We start from the raw sequence: 15111 nt of genomic DNA on the forward strand, positions 1-15111 counted from the left end.
AAGGCAGCAAATTTCCAGCACACTTTTATTGTCTAAAAGTATACATATATATATATATATATATACATGAAAAATAAGTAATCATTCTCTATTTTTGAAATGCTGAAAACAAGCACAGAAAATAAGCTCTTCAAAGACATATACAAATCTGAAAATATATAAAACTCTAATTCATGAAGCAGAATTAAATATAAGGGGGGAAGGGGATGAGGAAACAGGAATTCTCAAAGATGCTCAAGCACTAATTAAGTTTAGAACTTAAAACCGAAAACCATCTGTGATTTATTTTTACCCATCTCTACATTTATAAGCAGGGTACAAAATATTGGTTTAGCTAATTACAATGTAGCATTTCAACTATGCAGATGTAGTTCCTATTTTATTCCCTTCATCTTTAAAAGCTATTAAAGAAGTAGAAGACTCATTTTATTATGATGAATTTCCTTTTTCAAGCTGGTCATTCAAAAAGAAGGAAAACTAGAAAATGTCTACTGTAATTTTTAAAAGCAACAATGAGCACTGTAAACTAGTCCTGATATTCTGTTGTTGTTTGTGTACAATACACTGAGTTTGTCTACTAACCACTTTTAATGTGCAATGGGAATTATTCATGGTAAAGCATGTTCTTGAGTCTATTTGGGGAAAATAAGCAATCTATTTTCTGATTTTGTAACAATTGCCAGATGTGCTTTGAAGTTAATGTTCCCACTTTGTAATCCACGAGTTCTAGGACTTGAAGCAATCTGTAAACAGTCTTAACACTGACTTTTCATGCTTTTTTAGAAAACTTCTGTTCTCTCATAATACCTCAAGAAAGGATACCACAATAAAGAATATCTGAAATGGAAGAAAAAGGACTTATGTGGAACACTGACATCTATGAAAATATTACATAGAAGGCAAAACTGAAAATAATTAAATTCCAATAGCAAGATTAAATCACATTTGCACATTTCCCATTTAAAAAGCAAACAGAATCACAACAATAAAATATATAATTTTGAAGCTAGAAATGAATACAGATATCTGAATGCTCTTTAATGAAAACTAGCTTTTGACATTTTATTTACTTTTTTAAGCTGGCTTATTTGATTACAAAGGGTGTTCTGCCAGTTTATTTTGTTTTGTTTTGTTCAAATTATTCAGGCCAAACTGACATAAGCAAATACCTCCATAAAGACTAATGTTAATCAACTAGAAAAGTTTTGTTTCCAGGAAAAATTTAAAGGAACTTTACCTGATATATGAACTTTCTCAATGGCAAAGACATTATCTAGCAATATATTACCAGCAATTCAAGTAAAACAAATGTTTTTATATAACAAAATCAGAACTGCCAAACATTTCTTGATATCAATAGATAAATTCAGACTTCAACACCAAGTTGATTATGCTTCAAAATTGTTTTTAAGTCAATATTTTAGAACTTTATGAATGTTTTACCACAGAAATAACACTAGTGGAGACTCATTCACTAGTTTACCTAAAACATTTCAACAAACATTTACCAATCATAAGTAATTTACAGATATAAAAACACAGTCCACTGGCACAAGCAAAGGAGCCAAAGGAAAAGAAGAGAAATAGGCATAGTGCCACTTGATTTATGAGACAAATAGCACTGTGGTAGAGGAAAAAACTGTCATCTTTTTCAATAAATGCTAGTGCCACTTGGATTTATACAAAGGATAAAAATAAACCTTAACTCCTTGATCTTAAAACATATACCAAACATATACCAGATGGCTTATAGATCCAAATAGAAAACACAATAAAACTTTTATAAGAAAACTATATTTTTCCCCCAAGAACATCTTCAGGACTTTAGGATAGAGATTTCTTTAAATTCAAGACACAAAATGGTTCTACTATATGAAGAAAAAGCTGATTAAATTAGCATTCAAATTTAAGATTTCTGTTCATTGAGGATACCAGTGAAAGAATGAAGAAAAGCAACAAAATGAACAAAATATTTACTATACTATATTCCAAAAGGACTCTTATCCAAAGTACATTAAAAAACCCTCTTACATATCAATAATAAAAAAGCAGATAATCCAACACAAAGATAAAACTACTTAAAATCCTAAAGACAAAATTTTATGTAGGCACTGTACTCTGAGAGGCTATCTAAATTATCAATAAACATATTAAAAGGAACCCACCATCATTGGTCAGAAAAATACTATTAAATCACACAAAGCAATACCAATAACTACCTTTAAGAACAGGTAAATTTTTTTTTAATTAAAAAATAAACTGGCAACCAAGTATTGGAGAAGAAGCAACGCAAAGGCAACTGGCTCAGCACTGATGAGGATATACTGGTACACCACTTTGGAAAACTGTTTTGCAGTATCTGATTTTATCTGTTAGCTTTCTGCTGCATGACAAATCACCCCAAGACTTCAATAACTTAAAACTACAACCATTTTATTTACCTCACAATTCTGTGAGTTGGCAACTCAGGGAGCTCCTCTCTGCCACTCTTGCTCAAGTGTCTGGAATACTGCAAGAGCACTAATTAGCACAGGTTCAATAGGCTGCTCAGAAGGCCACACTGAGAACAGCCAGACTTCCCAAATTCCTCACAAGGACAGCAGAGGAGCAAGGAAAATTTGACCCAGCAGAGGATCAAAAAAAAAGTATGATCCCGATGCAAGACAAGGGCAGTATGTGTGATGAAAACAATCATTACCTGCTCTTCTTGGAAATGTATAATGTTCCTTACATACCAATTCACCTTATATGCCAGCACAAGCAGCACTTGCTGCTTAAATCTGATAAAATCTCCATATACTGCTTTGATCTCTTTTCAGCAGCTAACATTATTCTTTGTCTTCTCACTTGTTTCTAGATCACACTGAAGGAACTAAGAATTTCCCATTATACTATTCTTTGCTGAGATTCAGCTTGTTTAACTGATCAGTTCCAATAACTGGGGCAAGTTTGTTTTGGGGGTTGTTTGGGAGGGTTTTTTTGTTTGTTTGTTTGTAGATTGGGGGGGTTGGCTTTGTTTTGGCTTAGTAAGTTTTGGGGGGTTCCCCCATTAAATTAAAAAGGGATCTTTAATCCTCAGTTATCATTTTGGACACATCATAATTGTTTATCGAAGCTCACTATTATCCATTAGTCTATGCTTGGTTTTAATTACATTTGCACAGCTATTTGGGGTTGTTTTGTATTTTTTTTTAATGTTCAGGTAAACACATGAGTGCTAATTTCTAGTTTCGATTAAATAATCATTTAATAAAAATGTCTTTATGCCCTAATTAGATCATCTTTATAAATATCCCATGAGTATGTGAAAAGACTAAAATTCATATTACATTCTTTTTTTCACTTTTAAAAACTGCCATGCAATTTTAAATAAAACCACCATAACATTTCTTCAAGCTCAAAACATTTTTTGAGTTATTTCAAAAAGGTAATTCAAGGTGAATAATTTTTTTAAAAGAAAAGAGTCTATATCTAGAAATAAAATAAGAAAGGCATTATAATAAACACTTGCTTACAGATTTTTGTGTGGACAAAGACTCTCATCTCATTTGAGTAAATACTTAGGTGTGAAACTGCTCTGTCAGATGGTAAATATGTTTCACTTTATTTAAAAAATAAAAAACTGGGAACTGTGTTTTAAAATAATGTTCTGTGTAGCCATCAAGAAAAAGATAAGTGCCCCTGTTGCTCCTCTTCCTCACCAGCATTTAGCATTTTTAAAGTTGTTTTAACCATTCTAATACATATGTAGTCATGTCTCACTGTAGCAATCCAACTTAGCTTTTCATTAGGCTATTTTCTTACTGTTGAGTTTTGAAAATTCTTTATATATTCTGAATAAAATCTTTGTCAGATATGTGATATCCAAATATTTCCCCTAAACTCTGATTTTGGTATTGAAATAAAACTGGTCTCATAATCTAGGCAGCAATGCCTCCTATTCTGTCTTCTAGAAGAGACTGGACAGTTGTTACTATTTCTCCCTCAACTGATGGATTAAATTTATCAGTGAAAACATGAGGGCCCAGAGTTTTCTTTGTTGGAAGACTTTTAACTATAGGCTCAGTTTAGTTCATAGATAAATGAGTATTCTAGTTACTTATGTCTTCCTGAGTGAGTTTTGGTAGTTTGTATTGCTCAGGGACTTTATCCCTTTCATCTCCATTGTCAAATTTATGTCCATAGGGCTGCTTATAGTAATTCCTTATTTTACTTTGAACATCTGTAGGATCTGTAGTGGTATCTCTTCTTTCATTCTTGACATTAGCAAATTGATTCTTCTTTGTATTCTTGGCCTATCTGGCTAAAAGTTTACTAATTCTGTTTATCATTTAAAAATCCAACTTTTGAGTTTACTGCTTTTCTAGGTCCAAATTTGTTTATTTCTATTTTAATTTTTAGTGTTTCCTTCATCTGATAGCTTTGGGTTTAACTTACTCTTTTTTCTCCAATTTCTTTGGAAAGGGTTGAATGATTTAAAACTGCCTTCTTTGGGCTTGGGCTGTAGGTCAGTGGCAGAGCGCTTTCCTAGCACATGTGAGGCACTGGGTTCGGTCCTTAGCACCACATAAAAATAAACAAATAAAGGCATACTGCCCATCTACAACTACAAAATTAAAAAAAAAAAAAACTTCCTTCTTTTCTTTTTTAGGCCTTCCTTTTTTTCACTTTTGTGCTCTCAAGATTATTCTATTTGTGTTTCAAAATTCTTCCTACAATGCATCTATGTATACATATCTTTGTGTTTATCTTAACTTGAAGTGCATTGAGTTTTTCTGATGTACAGATTGATGTTTTTCATCAAATTTGAAAATTTTCAGCCATCATGTTTTAAATATACCTTCTCCTTTGTTCTCTCTCCTTTCATTCTTGTACCTCCATTACACATGTTAGAACAAACACTTAATGCTGTCCTACATTTCTCTAAGGCAATATTTTTCTTTATCCTTTTTTCTTTCGGTTCTAATTTAGTTTGCATAATCTTTATCAATCTATCTTTAAAGTCACTGATTCTTTCTTCTTCCAGTTCAAATCTACTGTTTGGCTCCTATAATGTGAAGTTTTCATGCTAGTTATTATACTGTTTCCACATTACACTGAATTCCCACATGGTTCCTTTTTGTAATTTCTCCTTATTGATATTTTATTTGATGGTCATCATAACTTCCTTTTCTTCTTTAAACATGGTTTCCTTCAGTTTTTGAACATATTTGTAATTGCTGCTTTGAAATATTTTGTCTGATAAATCTGAACACTCTCACAGGCAGTTTCTACTGCCTTTTTCCTGAAAATGGGTCTCACTTCCTGTTTCTTTGCATCTCTTGTTTTGTTTGTTTATTCCTTGAAACTGGACACATTAAATACTACATAACACAGCAACTATGGATACTGATTCCCTTCTCCAAGAGTAATTTTTATTATTGCTTACTTGTTGACTTACTTAGGGCTAGCTAGACTATTTCAGTGCAATTATTTCCCTTACAGTGTGAAGACACTGATATTAGTCCTCAGTGGATATGTTGGACATGCACATTGTTATCCTGAAATGATGGTAGTTTTTAGCAGGACACTATTTGATTGTCTCTGATCCTTCTGTTAAACCATATGTCTAATAGGGTTTTCCATAAAAATCTCCACTAAAGATGTTTTCTAAAGCATCCTTAGGCTTGAACTTCCCACACTTAAGTTTCCCATACAGTCAGTCCATAGGGAGAGCTTCTGATCTCACTGTTCTTCTGGACTGCCTATCCCCATGCAAGAATCTCAGCCATTACTCTGGGCACTGTGCTGTGGCAATAGTCTCTGGTCTTATTGGCTTTTCACCCTCAGTGTGGAATCTACCCTATGGGAAGGACAACCCTGGCTGTAATATTCTTGACCTGTTATGTTTATGAGTATGTTGTACCCTATAAGTGGGGGTTGAGTGGAGGAAGGGACCACCCACCACCACCACCACCAATCAGCAAAACACACCAAGAACTCACCAGCCTCTTCAATTCAAGACTTCAAAAGGATATGAAATGCTGGCGGCATGCTCCTCCTAAGGAGACACAGTATTGGGAGGTAAGGGGAGAGAAAGAGAACCCCATCTTCTTTGCCATACTCACCACTGCAACTTCCATAAAATTGAGCTGGAGAGACAGTAGAGAGTAAAAGCAAGTCACAGCTCAAGCACCACAGACTTCTGCTGCTTTTACTAAGCTGTAGTTGATTTTCTAAACAAATATATCTTCACTTGCTCTATATCCTTAGGATAATTTCCAGAGACATTTAATTTTTTTATAGTTTTTACCATTTATTCTTGTTTTGCTAGACAGCAGGTCTATGAAGCTCCTCATGCTGCCAATCAAGAAAAAGAACTTCTCTCTCTTCTGCTTTAAATATTTCATGATATAAATTTCCCTCTAAGATCTACTTCAGCCCAATTCCACAAATTCTGATATGCTATTGTATCATTTTAATTCAGTTAAAAATATTTTCCAATTTCCCTTAGGCTTCTTTACTTCCAGATTATATTCTTTAGAAGTATGTATCTAATTTCTAAATGATTGTGGATTTTCCAAGCAATTTGTTACTGATCTCTTAATTACAATATCAGAGAAATTATAATCATTGTAATTAAATTGTGAGGTTCTGAAAAATCCTGGTGTTTTGTTTCTTTCAGTGTGGAAAATCAATAGATCTGTCTATAAGCTCACCTCTCCTGTGAAGAGTGGTTTTGATGTCATTTCCATGCTCCAAGCTTGTACTATGCCACCTGAGTCTTCCCCTAATAGGTCATCACGCAGGAGTTGATAATGTACAAAAGTGATGACTTAAACCATAATTCAGTTCTCTAAAACACTGCTACGAATTTTGGTGGGTATGTTCCAAACATGCACACTTTGGAGTAAGGCTGGGTGGAACTTGTGTTGCTTCACACACAATAAGGCTTTACTTCTTCCACTCTTCCCTCTCAGATTTTCTCTGTCCAACTGGTGAGAATGATTAGAGTTCCCTTCAGAATTTGTCTCTTACAATATCACAGAGTTCCACTCTCAAAGAAAAGTAGCAAGTGAAAAGAAGAAAATATAAATACATACATATTATCCCCCTCTAACATTCCTTGCATAAGAGGTAACCTTTTCAGTACTTCTACCAAGACAGATGGGCCCAAACTGCTGCTGCTGTACAACAACAGTACAGTTCTCCACCAGTGCTGGCATAGAGGAAGGGCCAAAACAGGGGCAAAGTGGAGGGAGTAAGAGAACATTCTCATACAGCCAAGTCTTCTTCCTAGTCCTCCAACCAAAAAGATGTGAGTTTTTCCTGTCCAAGCCCACTACACAAACCCCTAATTTTGCCCACCCTGGAGTCAAAGCTGGGAGTTAGATAAGAAAAACAAACAAACAAAAAAAAACACAAACAGAAAAAAAGAAGATGACTCTCAACTACTGTAGCAGTCATTCTTCATGTTTTCCTCTCCTACCAGCCTCCTATTACTTACTTTCCAGAGTCCCCAGGTAGTTGCTTTGTTTTATTCTGTACAGAGTTTTTAGCTGTAGGAGAGCTAGGATGCAAAAGACTTACTCCATCATAGCCAGAAATGGGAGTTTATATTTAAAAGAAATAAATGCCAATTTCTCAAATAAAACTCTGAATATCATTACATTACCCAAATACAAGCTTTGGGAAAATACTATAAATATTTTATGGCTTTGTGTGTTTTATGAGTAACAAATACTAAATATAAAAAAATTAGAAAAAATAAAATGTTAAGAAAATAAGCACTCATATTTTACCATGTAGAAATTACCTTATAATATTTTGAGGAGATAATTCCAAACATTTTTATACTCTAAAGAGAGTGAGAATTTGCCTTATCAAATGTTAATTTTTTTACATAAACCACCTCTATAACTCTTTTTCATTTAGATAACTTTGTCGTAGTCACAAAATCTGACATGTTTACTCATTTATGGAAAACCACAGGCAAATGAGAAATTTAAAAGATCAACATGTTCAACTCTGTCTTTCCAAGATCACTGAATAGTATGAAAATAGGATTCTAACATAAATGGAAAAACCTCAAATTGCCAAGATAAAACCGTACAAAACAGGTTAAATTGTACCGCTGCTTTAACAATAATTATTACAACTAATCTCACCTCAAAATAGTCCATTAATGAATAGGAACATATTGACCTTCTCAGTCCCTTCATTGAAATGACAATAGGATAGAAGAAGAGGAAGAAGGAAAAGGAGAAGAGGGAGGAGGAGAAGAGGGAGGAGAAGGAAGAAGAGGGTAAAGGAAGAGGAAGGGGAAGGAAGAGAAAGGAATGGCTGAAAAAATAGGAGAAAAAAGGAAAAGATACAATAAAAATCTGTATACAGATCTCAAAATAAATACCAATTTAATTATTGTGTAACAGCAACAATAATAATTTTTTAAAATAACAATTTCTATGTATAATAATTTTTTAAACCATCAATAAGTAATTACCATAACTACAATTAAACCTTCATGCAATGGAAGTTTTCAAATGTGTCAGCAAACTAAATTTTCCCATTCATATCTACATCTATAAAATAGGAAAAGAGATTCAAATACCTACTCAATTTGTGTCATGATTGTAATTTTCTCTCACTTTTAAGGTTATATACCCCACTTTCAAAATAAAATTCATAAATATGCTCTAGAAACCAGGAAAAAATTATGTATCAATTTTTTCCTACAACCTTAAAATTAAAAAGTAAAGAAAGTTTCAAATAATTCCCAGTTATAATCAACACTCTCCAATAATCCCTACAGATCTTAACATAGTAAATTATTTATAAAATAAATAATAAAATCTAAAACTTGAAAAATCGATGACAATTTTTAAAGTTTTTTTTTCCAAATGAGTACACATAGCTTGTTTCATAGTGCTATGAGAGTCACTGGTTAAGGACAAAATATTCCAAACCCTCCATCCGTACAGTTACTCAAATTAACTTAAAAATAGTAAAACTGCATAGCACTATAATTTATCCTATGACTTAGAGTCTCATACTGGACAACTGGTATACTGCTGGTTGAAATGCATTTAAAATATATCATGAAAACTAGAAACATCACAAACAGTAAGTTTTAAAAAGGTTAAAGATTAAGAAAAACACACAGGATAAAAATTTCATACTGAGTTTTTAAAACAAATCTCTAACTGAATTATGTATTCATAAAAAATAACATATTCCTAAGAAAAAGAAATATATTTGGGGGTTAGGGTTGTGGCTCAGCAGTATAGCACCTGTCAAATATGTGCGGGGTGGTAGGTTCAATCCACAGCACCACATAAAAATAAAATTTTAAAAAGTAAAAAAAAAAAAAAAAGAAATACATTTTAGAAAAAATGTATTTTTTGACAAATAGTAGAAAATTCAAATGCTCAAATATCAAATGCATTAAAATGAAGGAGTTGACAGGAATGCCAGCAATATAAAACAATGTACCTTTTGTTAAGAATACAAAAATTAATTCTAGCTATTAACAGATCTTTCAAAGGAAGAAAGAAAACAAAGCTTCTCAGGCCTTCCCACACAAAACTAAAATCAAAACAAAATTTGGTGTCAACATACCTTATATACCTTATATACAAACAGAGATATGAAAAATTATGATATATATGTGTATTAAGAATTGTAATGCAAAAAAAAAGAGTACATGTGTAATGGCATAATTCGGCGTGAACATATTTTATATACAGAGTTAGGAAAAACTGTGCTGTATATGGGCAATAATGAGTGTAATGCATTCCACTATTGTCATATAATTAAAAAATAAACCAAAAAGGGAAGATGATCAGAAAAACAATAAAAAATTTTGTTTTCTAAATAAATTAAATACTTGCATCATTTACCTCTAATGAAGAGACATCACTTAGCCTGATTAATGCTTATACATTATAATCAATAAGGATGTTAAAACCAAGCAGACCTAGTTTTTAAAGTATTATATCAAAATATTTTAGATATTTTAATTTTATTATAAGAAGCAAAGATTTAATCCTCTGAACAGTTAAATAATTGTGCAAAGTACGCTATGTACTAGGAAATGTACATCAAAAGTTTCAAATGGCTAAGGGCAAAGGCAAGTTTAAAAGGACAGCTCCACAATTTCATTTTTCTCTTTGATGTTGCTCTCTGGCAAGAGGACTTTGTCCTTCTGTGGGATTTCCTGTGCTCTTCTCCCACATTGGGAATATGACTTCCCTCCAACAGCAACTTTGCCCTACACTTTCAAACATGAAAATGTTTTTCTTTTGACTTATTATCCTCCCTCTCATCAATTCTGTTTCTTCTCTCACTAGCATACTCCCAAAATTAATAGGAGATCCATATTACTTTCATCTCCTACCCATTTCCCAAGCTTCTACTTGTGTTAATTTTATGACCCAAACATCCTAATTCTCCACTCTCCACCACTTATTCTACTATCTAAAGGCTTGAGCTCTTCTTCAATCTTGCCACCACCCATATCAGAAGGACTCCAAAATATGCCTTTAGCCCTCCCATCTCATGAAGCTCTAGGCCTTGAGCTCTGCAATTAATGTTACCACTTCTTTAAACTGCATTAATCTAAAATAAAACTTTAAACCTCTAAAATGGATTATCCTACCTGATAGTCAATTAACAGCCAACATTTCCATTTTTCAGAAACAAACATTTAGGTCCCTTCAGTTCAGGCCTCCAATCAGTCACTGAGGATCAAAGGGTTTTCTTTTCTATCCTTTCAATCTTCCCAGCAATCACAGTAACACAAAGTCCACTTTGTGTTAAGCATCAAAAAGGTAATTGATCTCCTGTGTCAAATTCTACTCACATCCAATAGCATCTTCACAATGCCACGAAGACAATTTTTCTAAAGCACTGCTTTCACTAAAGACAATGATTAGTAGAAAGGTTTTTAGGTTTTCTGAATTAATAATCCCTAATTTAGATGAATAAATGGAAATGGACAACTGGTATACTGCTGGTTGAAAGTATTAGAAACCTTCTGGAAGGTGATGAACCAAAGATGTGATATAACCTAAGAAAACAACCAAATATGAATAAAAAGATTCTGGTAAAGAATTTTGTTGCAGTATTACTTATATTAACAACAAAGTGTAAGAAACAGAAATAGCAGAGTACTTAAACTATACAATATCTATCCAAATAAAAGTGAATGTTATCATTAATAGTCATTCATAGAATTCTTATAAATTTATATAAAAAGTTAAACTGCACATAATATAGTATTTATAAAATGACCTAATTTATTTAAATTTTAATTTTATAAAATGATACAGGACAAAAAAGGAATGATGTATACACCTGAAATTTAAAAGCTAAAATTCTCAAGATAGCACTCACAGATCCAATTTAATCCAGTTGCCAACACTGTCCACTAATTCCATACATAAATCCCAGAGACTGTGTCAGGACAGTTCACTTACACAACCAAAGCTTTCTTCCTGTCTACTTCTGCCTGGAATCCCTCCTTTTCCTTCTGCCCACCTATCTAAATACTTCCATGCCCCTAATTCTCTGTACATGAAAACTGCTATCTCCCTGAGTTTTTTTTTAACCCAAATGACTTTGCTTATTCATGTTCACCCTGACTTCCCTCCTGTTAACATCAGCATAGTCTCATGCTGCATAATTACATCTTGATCAACAACAAAGGACATATGTGATAGTGGTCCCATGAGTATTATGGAGCTGGAACGTTTCCATCACCTAAGTGATATCATATTCTGTCATTATTTCAGAGTACGCATCTTATTAAAAAAAAAAAAGTTTACTGTTAAACAGTGTGCCTTGTTAAGCCAGCAACGGCCTCATGCATCTCATGTCTTAATGCATTTCTTGATTGGATTAAGAGACTCACACTGAATAATAAGCGCACACTGTCTAGGTTTGTGTAAGTACTGAACAATGTTCACACAATGGTGAAACCACCTACTGACACATTTCTTAGAACATATCCCTGTTGTTAAATGATATGTGATGATATCTATCATATAATTAACTTTGGTATCTTATGAGATAGTATCTTAAAATATTATTTAACTATTTTATGTGTATATCTCTCATTTCACCAACAAGAAAGTTAGCTTGCCAAGGCAGGAAATATTTATATTGCTTTGGAACGGTATTTGTTTCCCCATACTTAAAGTCCTTCTTAAAACCAATATAATAATAGATATCTAGAATCCAAAATTCAAGTAATAGAATTAAATTAGCTCAGCTGTAATTCACATACAATATGACTCTTCTACATCAACATATACATCAAAAAAAAATGCTACTTTTACCCCAAGATTCCAACTATTCAGGCGAGGTTCAAGGTCACTGTCATCCAAAGAAATAGGAGATTTTTTCAAATGAACTTCCTGAAATATAAAATAGAAAGGAAAGAAGAGAAGGAGAAAAGAAATAAAAGATGAGAGAATGGAAGAAAGAAACAAAGGAAACAAGAGGAAGAAAGGAAGAGCAAGAAGGTAGAAAAGAAAACAAGACAAAATATTTGTCATTCAGAGTAATCAGAGTTTTATGCACTTATTTGGTAATGCTATAAAACCCTCCAAGGAAAGGATTATGTTATAACTAAGCTAGAGTTCTCAATTCTAACTAATGACTGTTTATTATAGCTGCTTGGGGCTATGAGATGCCTTAACAATATATTCACACAGTAACTAGATTTAGGAAAAAAAAAACATCAAAAGAATATTTTAAAAATTAATCCAGACTCTCCTCTTTAAGTTCTTTTACAAAAAGTTTTAATTGTGGTATACCACAGTAGCTTGAAAGGGGTTGGGGGGTTGGGGAGGAACACTTGAAAAGATGAATTATTTACTCTCATTAAAATTAGTTAACAGGGAAGTTTTGTGTTGATGTCCAAAAGCCTCTTTGTTCTTAAATTAATTCTAACTCATACATTGAATAAAAAGAGAAATAAGTTTTGGATTCACATCATGAAAACACAATTATGGTGATTCTTTACTTTTTAAAAAAATTCTGCTTTTTTTCTCCTATATTACTATATTACATATTTATCAATCAGATTAAAACTACAATTAACTGAAGACAACCTAAGATCTGTGCCCAGAAATTAATAATTCCAAAGCACTAAAAACTTAGAAAGGTAAATCTGTATAAAATAATAATGTCTATTTTATAGCCCCAAATTTTTAAAGTTAAATTACAGCACTTTCATGCTTTTGTAGAAAGCCTCATTACTAACAAATAAACCTCTTTACCTATCTTCATTTAAATTAATATAAAGTGATGAAGGAAAAAAATACACTAAAATGTTCTGCATACTTTACTAAGTCTCCAAATTTATGTTCAACAAAATGTTGACTTTCCATTATTTATATACTATATTAAAATTCATTATCACTTCTACTGGTGGTACCTTGATTTTTGTGTTTTCTTTGTGAACAGAACTTCTTAAATAAAAAACATACCTGCCTTGATTGAGTAAATATACTGTAAATTATTATTAAAAGTGTGCTGCCTCTTATATTAAATTTCATGTTCCAAAGTATCATTGGAGAAAATGAAATGAGTTATGTTTAAAGAAATATGTGCTAAAATAGTCACATGTTATACATGATGTCTCCTGTAACTAAGTCATATACCCAAGATAGCCAAAGTAGGCAATAAAGACTTCATTGAGCAAGTGCAATTTTTCACTTTACAAACCTTATTCAAACTAAATCTTTGTTAAACACAGAGATGCAAGAAAGACTTCCATATTTGAAAATAAAAATAGTTCACCCCAATCAGAAAAGCAGTGTTTCCTATTTGACTATAAATTAATCCCTATTTCTTCTTAATTTCCAAGTGTATATTAGGTAAAGGGGGAAAAATAGATAAATAAAAAATAAAATGTTTCAGTTTTTCTTCGATATGCTGGAGAAATGATAGACTTAGCAGTATACCTTAGAGTCTCTGAGAAAACAGAAGGAATATCATGGTACACCACTATCTTTCACATCAAAATGTTCTCCTTTTCCTTCATACTTTATTCATTGTTTTTAAGTAACCACTGGAACTTTGACAATATAAAACTAAAACTATGTAGAGTTATTTTAAAACAATTAAGAACAAATAAATATAAAATACAATCTTACAGAGTTCTTTGGGATAACATTTTGTTCTTCTTCTTTGTAAGATGGACTTATACAGCGTGAACTCATTCGGTGCTTCCCAGTGTGCTGCTCTCTATAAAAATATCAAAAGAGCAAAAATCAAAATCTGGAGAATTCAGAGGACATAGAGTGTTCAAATCTACAATCACCAAGTCTTTTCTTTTGAATGAAATGATTGATAGATTATATTCACAATGATGGTTCAACAGCAGACAAAAAGATCTACAAATAATAACCATTTGTATTTTTCACATTTTATTTCATTTAGAGTAAATCAAAAGTAAAATGTCACTCAAATGCCACGTACTTGCTTAAAAATAAATTCTATTTTAAGTGGGACTATAATAAATCACATGTATTTAAATCTTTTCTCCTCCTACACATATTCATATTTATATTTTGAGATCATATATTCTGAGAGATCATTGTTTACAGCTTAGCAAATTTTGTTGGATTTAAGACAAAACCTTAAAATATATAAAGTAACAAAACTTTCAAGGAGCTTAAAGTCTCTATTAATCTGAAACCATGTTAGAAACCACATATATAAAATCTTTTATTAAAATATATACCATGTTAATTCATGTAAAATGTGATAAGTACAGGATAAGTAGGAAGACAGTTTAAATGGATTTTACCAAAAAGACTCTACTCTAATATATCATACAAAGATATGATATATACCATTCTCAAATATACTACTCTCGCCTATAGTCTCTCTTTATGTTTTAATTCAAGTTACTTCAATGAAAGTCCCAAGGTTATGAATACCTATTCTCTATTCAACCACTTCAAGAAGTATAAATCAGAAATTATTATAGAGCAGGACACCCCCATCCATGTTTTCTTTTCCCTACAGTGGTAGTCACCCCCAATCAACTAAAATCTGAAAATGTTAAAGAGAACATTCCAGAAATGAACCATTCATAAATTTTAAATAACTTTTAATTTG

The 15111-nt window shown here is 32.2% G+C and overlaps 1 protein-coding gene across 17 annotated transcripts in view; it reads right to left on the reverse strand.

Moving 5' to 3' along the window:
• Positions 1–15111, reverse strand: part of Cep112 (centrosomal protein 112) — a 451807-nt gene that overhangs the window by 388363 nt on the left and 48333 nt on the right. For 14 of the 17 annotated variants that reach the window (XM_078041823.1, XM_078041825.1, XM_078041822.1 and 11 more), the window contains 3 exons: positions 14142–14232; positions 12318–12395; positions 8148–8195 (listed from right to left, as the gene is read on the reverse strand). In XM_078041823.1, the coding sequence (XP_077897949.1) occupies positions 8148–8195; positions 12318–12395; positions 14142–14232 (217 nt within the window). The remainder of the gene's footprint in view (positions 1–8147; positions 8196–12317; positions 12396–14141; positions 14233–15111) is intronic. The other 3 variants (XM_078041820.1, XM_040268551.2, XM_021728425.3) reach the window with 1 other exon arrangement.

Source organism: Ictidomys tridecemlineatus, chromosome 3, assembly GCF_052094955.1.
Source record: "Ictidomys tridecemlineatus isolate mIctTri1 chromosome 3, mIctTri1.hap1, whole genome shotgun sequence".
Taxonomy (NCBI): Eukaryota; Metazoa; Chordata; class Mammalia; order Rodentia; family Sciuridae; genus Ictidomys; species Ictidomys tridecemlineatus.